The 7,785-nt window shown below is 47.2% G+C and overlaps 1 protein-coding gene across 1 annotated transcript in view; it reads right to left on the bottom strand.

The window, feature by feature from the left end:
• Positions 1-3,452: 3,452 nt before the first annotated feature.
• LOC311308257 (gap junction delta-2 protein-like) overlaps positions 3,453-7,785 on the bottom strand; it is a gene marked incomplete at both ends in the record, with an annotated part of 17,042 nt that continues 12,709 nt past the window's right edge. The window contains 2 exons of the mRNA XM_084437203.1: positions 3,453-3,857; positions 4,980-5,403. Of these exons, the coding sequence (XP_084293329.1) occupies positions 3,453-3,857; positions 4,980-5,403 (829 nt within the window). The remainder of the gene's footprint in view (positions 3,858-4,979; positions 5,404-7,785) is intronic.

Here is a 7,785-nt window from a genome sequence, read left to right as displayed (position 1 = left end):
ACCTTTCTGAGTCAAACCTGCTGAATGTTGGTGGCAGGTTTACTGGCTGGTTATTAAAGAGATGTTGCTGACTGTTGGTGCTGATTGGCAGGTTTACTGGCTGGTTATTATTAAAGAGACGTTGCTGACTGCTGATTGGCAGGTTTACTGGCTGGTTGTTGAGCTGCACTGACTGGCTGTTAAAGAGACGGTCACCAGGGACACTTGGCATCAAGACATCATAGCTTATCTCCTTAGTTTGGACCAAAAAATCTTAAGATTTAGGTTAGCATTTAAGAAAAGGTAGAAACATGCTTTGTCTAACCATTATACATGCGTTAAAAAAGAATTATTTGAAACCTCATGTAATTTGCATATCACTTTGGCAAGGGAATATAATACTGTTGCTAGTCTTACATTTCCACTCTCTCCCCTATATAAGTTTGCACATCGAAAAATGTATTTGTTCTTGTAAATAGAAAAACTCTTCTTTTTTCCAGATATGTCTTTCAATTACATCACGGTACAAAACAGAGCAACAGACAACAAAATGGATTCACACACCAAAAACATTAAACGAATGAACAAAAAAAAATAAGAAAAAAGATGTTCACATTGACAAATAGAAAAACCAGACAGTTAGGAGTAGTGGACTGTTAAGAGTGAAGTTCTCACTTTGGGAAGTAGCTTCTCACCAAACCCTGCAGGGTCCATTGGACCATGTCTCATACTGGCCTCCAAACCACCTCTGCTACAGCGGTGTGGCTGGCTACAATATATGGTTGCCCTGATGTCTCCCCATCCCTGAACAAGACCAAATAAGAGAGAGAGAGACCAGAGAGGGAGAGAGAGGTCTGTAGAGAGTAACAGTAGAAAACCATGTTTCTTAACAACCTCCAGGAGCTTCCCTGCTCTGCCATCCTGCTTCTCCTCGTCACTGGCCGCTGCTGTGAGGGGACTTTGTGTTGGACCGACGTCGCCACTGATCAACACTGGAACGTTAACATCTGTCTAGCGTGGATGTAGCGTGGGTGTTTTGTCACTGTGTTTACACCACAGTCCACTTCCTTCCACCGCCGAACGCGCCGGACGCCAGTTCGTTAGAGTCCGTTTCCTGTCTGCGTCTGCTCAGGGGCTCCCAGACAGCCCCGCTTTCTAAATAGATCTCACCAGATTTATTTAGAGGGGTGGGGTGCATCCTGGGACATGCAGTTTCTGTCAGCCTTGGTTGTTAATGGCCTATAGACCCAGAGCGTGTAACACAAACATGTTTGTCCCGAACTGTAAGTCTGTCTCTGTCATCCATCTGTTGAGGTTCACGTCTGTTCCTGTGTATGCCTCTCGGTCCTCTTTTCTTCTCTCTCTCTCTCTCTCTCTCTCTTCTGCTGGTGGTGCCTCAGAGCCTTTCCCAACACGAGTTCCTCCACTCCTCCTCCACTCTTCCAACCGTCTGCAAGGATCAAGGTGCAACAAATACCTCCCCCTCTCCTGCTCTCTTTTCTTTTGTGGTCAGTAAAAGGCATGCATGCGTATCGCCACGCGAGAGCTGCAGGCGAACTAGACCCGTTAGATGATGAACACTTCAGAACACTACCGGATCATTCCGGAAACACAGCTTTGTAAACATGCCTTTTCAAACAGCTCAGAACGTGGGCAAGAGTCTGTTCAGTTCCTATTCATGTCCATTCAGCAAAATAATTCAGCTATTTCTGAATCCCTCTGAACTGTTATTATTTTCAACGGATGATTGTTTTTGCTTTCTTTAAGTGCGTGGTATTTTTGTAGATTCGATGCATATTGTATTTATATTTGTGTTGTTGCAAACATGTCTTACCCCAAAAAAGAGTTATGTGTCACAAAGGGACTCCCTTCCTAAAGGTTAAATAGAAAAGTAATCTATTGATCGACCCTCATTACTGGCCTTGTATTGGCAGTTTGATCAAGCATACATCCTGAATTGATGAAATGGAAACTGAACACACCCTAACCGAGCTCTGAAAGTTATCTTCCCACCCACTAATAATGCAGTTCCCTTAGAGATAAACGTTTTGAAAGAAATAACAGACAGACAATCTTATGCACGGTGTTCCCCAACCAAACCCCCTGCTTCGTCCCATCCCCATGGAGATAAATACATCTATTCTGATATAGCCTACTCTCTTTGCTAAATTATTAAATAATATACAGTCTAACTTTCAAACAACATAATAAATCCAAACGGATGGCACCAACTCTGTCGCAAAAATTGTAACAAATCATAACTCATGAATTATATAAAAGTTTAAACCAATAGTAATAAAAATGATCTGTTCCACTCCGTAGCAAGGGGGCGAGTCCTTCCACTCTCTTTCTCTCTCTCTCTCTCTCTCGCTCTCTCGCTCTCTCACTCTCTCTCTCCCTCCATCTTTTTTTCACTCTCTCTCTCTCACCTTCTTTATTCAAACTTTCTTTCTCTCATTCTCAGTTGCACACACACAGTTAACGCGTTGGAATGGAGCGAGAGAGAGCTTGTGGCAGAGGGTTGTGTGTGAGAGAGGTTCGTGTGATGTTGAGGAGGGGATCGTTTATGTAGCTGTCTGTCTCTCTTCTTCTCTGTTTATGCGGAGGAGAGGAGGAGAGGAGGAGAGGAGGAGAGCACATTAGCGTCCTGACACGGCAGCAGGTGCCATCTTAGGAGCAGAGCGGAGAGAGAGAGAGAGAGAGGAGATAGAGAGGGAGAGAGGAGAGTGTTTACAATATTCCCTCATTGTGTTAGTGTTGGGGTTGTCCTCTGCCAGAGGACCAGTGGTAAATACTGTCTGTCTTCTGGCCGTCGCCCACGGTGACAGTGTTCCAGAGAGGTGACACTGCTCAGGCTCCTCCAGAATGATGCTGAGGTCCCCTCTCTCTCTCTCTCTCTCTCTCTCTCTCTCTCTCTCTCTCTCTCTCTCTCTCTCTCTCTCTCTCTCTCTCTCTCTCTCCCTCTCTATCCATACACATCTCTTCTTAAAAAGTCTCCTGTTTGCTTCTCTCTCTCAGAGTCCATCATGGTTGTGACAGCGCTTTCCGCTCTGCTGTAGAAAACCTCTCCCTCCTCCTCCTCCCTCCGCCCTCTTCACTAAGGGTGATACAGTCCAGAAGAAAAGCACCATTGGATACACTCTTCTATCCCCCTCCGTCCTGCCTGTCCCAGAAAGCACTTCCTCCCCAAACAGGAAACAGTTCCTGCTGTCCCGCCAGACTGACGCTTCTTTGGGAAGGTCGGAGTGTTAAATCTCTCCCAATAAACAACAACAGGAGAGCCTAATAATCCACGGCATTTTGAGCAACCTCCTCTTTTTCAGCAACCTCTCCCCCTATTCCTCCTCTTCTCCTCTTCTTCCTCCTCCTCCTCCTCAACCAAAATTGAGTCCTGAAGCTCCACCCCTCATCCTCATCCTGTCACTAGCACCTCAACCCCGCCTATCTCCTCAACAAAGCCACGCCCCAAGCCCTCAGACATAGGCGGACTCGCTGGACTGGGTCCGTCCCAGATTGGGGGGCTGCGACAGGTGCGCCATATCCTTCTTCCTGATCTCGCATATGGACTTCCTGCGGGCCTGGACGCCGCGGACGGCCGCCTTGATCTTCTTCCAGCCCAGGTGGTTGAGCTCAGCCAGGTTGAGGACCACACAGAGGCCACTCACCGCGAACATGAAGACCAGGAACACGGTCTTCTCGGTGGGGCGCGACACGTAGCACTCCACCTCCTTCAGGCAGGGGTAGCGGTCGCACTCGAAGATCCCCGGGACGCTGAAGCCGTACAGGAAGTACTGGCCGGCCAGGAAGCCAATCTCCAGAGCGTTCCGGAACACCACCTGGATGATGTAGAAGCGCGAGATGCCCTCCTGACGACGTACCTGGACACGAGATGGGAGATGAGAGGAAAGATTACAAATGAAAATGTTTGTTGATATTGTGAAATTGTAAAAAGAGAGACCGCACACTCTGTTTGGGTCTTCCAGATCATGCAGGTGTTTTCACTCTATAAAAGATGTGCCTTCTGTTGTGTTTTTAAGACTTAGGCTACGGACGAAATATTGTCATATGAAATCACTTCTTGCGTCTAGAAACAGATGTGCTGTTTGTCTTTCTACTATATTCTATCCTCTGTTACTGGCACCTCACCCAGATGTCAGCCTACAGTGTGCGTTTTCTCTCCTCTGCAAACTATATTGTGAAATTGCCCATAAATTTGTAACAACTTCCATAGTCAGATTAGAGAAGACGAGATGAGAGGATGTTATACACTCTTAGAGAAGAAGGGCTCCAAAAGGGTTCTTGGATCGTCTCTGCCTAGAACATCTGCCTCTGAAAACCCTTTTTGGTTCCTGGTAGAACCTAATCCAACAGTCCAACAGTATACTTTGAAGAAGATAGCTAACAGGTCAACTTCGCCGTGTAAAAGCAGGGTTTTTCCTGCATAGAAGATTTATTGGCGCCCCCAAAAGAGATTTTAGCCAGAGCCAAAGGAAAATCACCAGTGCCAAAATGCTAAAAATCTTGAATAAAAATAGCAATTCAAATCCTCTCCAAATGTGTTTGATAGATTGTTTCAAGTGCAGCCCATCCCTCTTTCTTGCATTGTCCATGGTTTGAACCACTAGTAATCGAGATAATTAATATACAGGTTATCAGTATCTTAAACATTTTGTCTTCATATCCATTTTGTGTCATGTAGTGAGATTTCCCACGATTGTGAAAAGTGAGCTCAGTCAGAACGACAGCAAAGAATATAGGCCTATTATGCTGGTAGGCTACTCGGCATAAAAGAGGTTTCCCCCCAAAAATTGTGTGTGCATCACCCCCCATTCTGAGCCCCCCATTCTCAGCCAAGACCCATTCTGAGCCAGGAAAAACCCTGTAAAAGGGGGTCTGCAGGGTCTGAGGGGGGAGGGGGGGGGGCATCACAAGCTCCAAAAAAGCCAGTTACATTCATATTTTAAAATGAATAAATAAATAAAAACTCAACAAAAGTAAACCTTGGTCTTGGCGTGTGTTAGCCCACGTGGCGCGTTCGGTATCTCCTTCACCTCCAGACAGTCCGGCTCCTCCTTCTCCCTGCCGCCGTCGCCGTGCTGCACCAGGATCCCGTTGATGTTCCGGAGCTTCCGGGCGCCGTCGCGCTCCAGCAGCGGGTAGAGGAACGAGTAGCGCCGGTCTCGCTGCTTGGCCGACTGGTGCACCGAGTAGGTGATGAAGCAGAGACTTGGCGTGCACACCAGGATGATCTGGAAGACCCAGTAGCGGATGTGCGAGATGGGGAAGGCCTTGTCGTAGCACGCCTGGTTGCAGCCGGGCTGCATGGTGTTGCAGATGAACATGGCCTGCTCGTCCTCGTACACGGTCTCGCCCACGATGGCCACGATCAGGATGCGGAATATCACCACCACCGTCAGCAGGATTCTGGGAAGAGAGGAGGAGAGAGGAGAGGGGTTAGCAACGATCTGTGGAGGAGGAAGAGAGGAGGAGAGAGGAGGAGTGAGATATCAGATAGGATATGATAGAAGGAGTAATGAAAGGAGAAGAAGAGAGATCAAAGAGATGCTTTGGTGATGTAAACACTTATTTGAATTGAATTGAATTGAATTGATAGAGGCAGGAACAGGGTCAGGGATACAGTGATTATAGTTACTTCCCCATGGGACATAGAGAGAGAGAGAGAGAGAGAGAGAGAGGGAGAGAGAGAGAGAGAGAGAGAGAGAGAGAGATTGGATAGAGGGTGAAGAGACAGGAGTGGAAAGGGAGGAGAGAGGAGGAGGGGTAGAGGTAGAGGAGGAATAGAAGATGACAGTTGGATCAGGCAGATATTAAAAGGTTGCCTGGAGCCGTCAGGGGAGACTGGGAGAAGGCAGGGACAGAAGGCAGGAGTGTGATCTGTAGGAGCCTGCAGGTAGAGCTCATGAGCAGTGAGAGGCCATTATGTCAGCGTTCTCTCTGATGAAGGTGGAGCAGGCAGGAGAGGAGAGCACCGTTAAGATGCACATTCATCAGCTAGAGAGACCCCAGCCTCTTTTTTCATGCCACCTCCAGTCAAATGCTATCATCACAGAAAGAGAGAAACTGTGTGTGTGTGTGTGTGTGTGTGTGTGTGTGAGTGTGTGTGTGTGTGTGCGCGTGACTGGGTTTTTGACTGTGTGTGTGTTTGTGACTCTGTGTGTGTGAGTGTTTGTCTGTGCGTGTTTGTGAGCAAGCGTGTGTGTGTGTGTGTGTGTGAGAGAGAGAGAGAGAGAGAGAGTGTGCGCGTGTGTGTGTGTGTGTGTGTGTGTGTGCGTGCGTGCATGCGTAAATCACTGAGACTGACACATCTCTGTGCTTGTGGTCTAATTATAGTATCTTCAGCACCATTAAGTTCATTTAACATGGTAAACCTCATCTCAGCCCTGCTGAGGGTGGCTCCACACTCTGCTAATTAACACTGGAACACAATTTGTCTTCATTCTCTCTCTTCTCTCTCTCTCTTACTGACTCACTCTCCTGTATCCTCTCTCTCTCTCTTCAATCTCTTCTGTCTCTATTCTCCTCTTTTCTTCTTCTAATTTCTTCCCTTTTCTCTTCCTTCTCCTCTCCTCTCCTCTCCTCTCCTCTCCTCTCCTCTCCTCTCCTCTCCTCTCCTCTCCTCTCCTCTCCTCTCCTGTCCTGTCCTGTCCTGTCCTGTCCTGTCCTCTCCTCTCCTCTCCTCTCCTCTCCTCTCCTCTCCTCTCCTCTCCTCTCCTCTCCTCTCCTCTCCTCTGCTCATCCTCTCAGATGAGGATGATATTGATAGACTGATAGACTACAGATAGTAAATTGCCAGTTTGGGAACCTTTAAATGTGTAGCTGAGTACCTGGGACTGGATAAGATATATATATATAAGATACTGTACGATCAGGCGATTACAAGAATTACAATGTACTGTACCTATACTGGTTACACATGACAAATAAACGTTCTATTCTATTCTATCCTCTCCTCTGTGTTGTGAATCTTGTTTTCAGCAGCGTATGAGCTATTTATGTTTGTGTGACAGGATGGCAGTGAGGATTGTTGTGCTGGTGATTGTGTGTGTGATTGTGACCTCTGGTGAGGTGATGATTGTGTGTGTGATTGTGACCGTTTCACGCTTCATTTAGATGATCACCATGACTCCACTCTTAGTCTTCTCCAGCAGCCTCAGAGAGAGAACCTTACAGGGTGATTCGTTTAGAGAGAACCATACAGGGTTATTCGTTTAGAGATAACCATACAGGGTTATTCGTTTAGAGAGAACCATACAGGGTTATTCGTTTAGAGAGAACCATACAGGGTTATTCATTTAGAGAGAACCATACAGGGTTATTCGTTTAGAGAGAACCATACAGGGTTATTGGTTTGGCCCTGTAGAAGAACAGCCCTCTGAAAAACAACCCTTTTTGGGTCCAGGTAAACATTCCGGGTAAAGATTCGGGACGTTTTTTTAAGGTTTCTTTTAAGTTAGCTCCTTTTTGTCTAAGAGTAGACCCTCTTACTAACTTTCTCCCAGCTCCTCTCCTCTCCTCTCTGCTCCTCCTCTCTCCTCCTCTCTCCTCTCGTCTCCTCTACTCTCTGCTCCTCCTCTCTCCTCTCGTCTCCTCTCCTCTCTGCTCCTCCTCTCCACTCCTCCTCTCTCCTCTCTCCTCTCCTCTCCTCCTCTCTCCTCTCGTCTCCTCTCTGCTCATCCTCTCTCCACTCCTCTCTCCTGTCCTCTCCACTCCTCTCTTCTCCTCACTCCTCTCTCCTCCTCTCCTCTCCTCCCCTCCAAAATGGCTCATCATCTCAGATAGCACCAG

The sequence above is a fragment of the Borostomias antarcticus genome (assembly GCF_949987555.1).
Source record: "Borostomias antarcticus genome assembly, chromosome: 1".
In the NCBI taxonomy this organism is placed as follows: Eukaryota; Metazoa; Chordata; class Actinopteri; order Stomiiformes; family Stomiidae; genus Borostomias; species Borostomias antarcticus.
The sequence above is the reverse complement of the archived record's forward strand: the minus strand, read 5'-3'. Positions and strand labels throughout refer to the sequence as shown.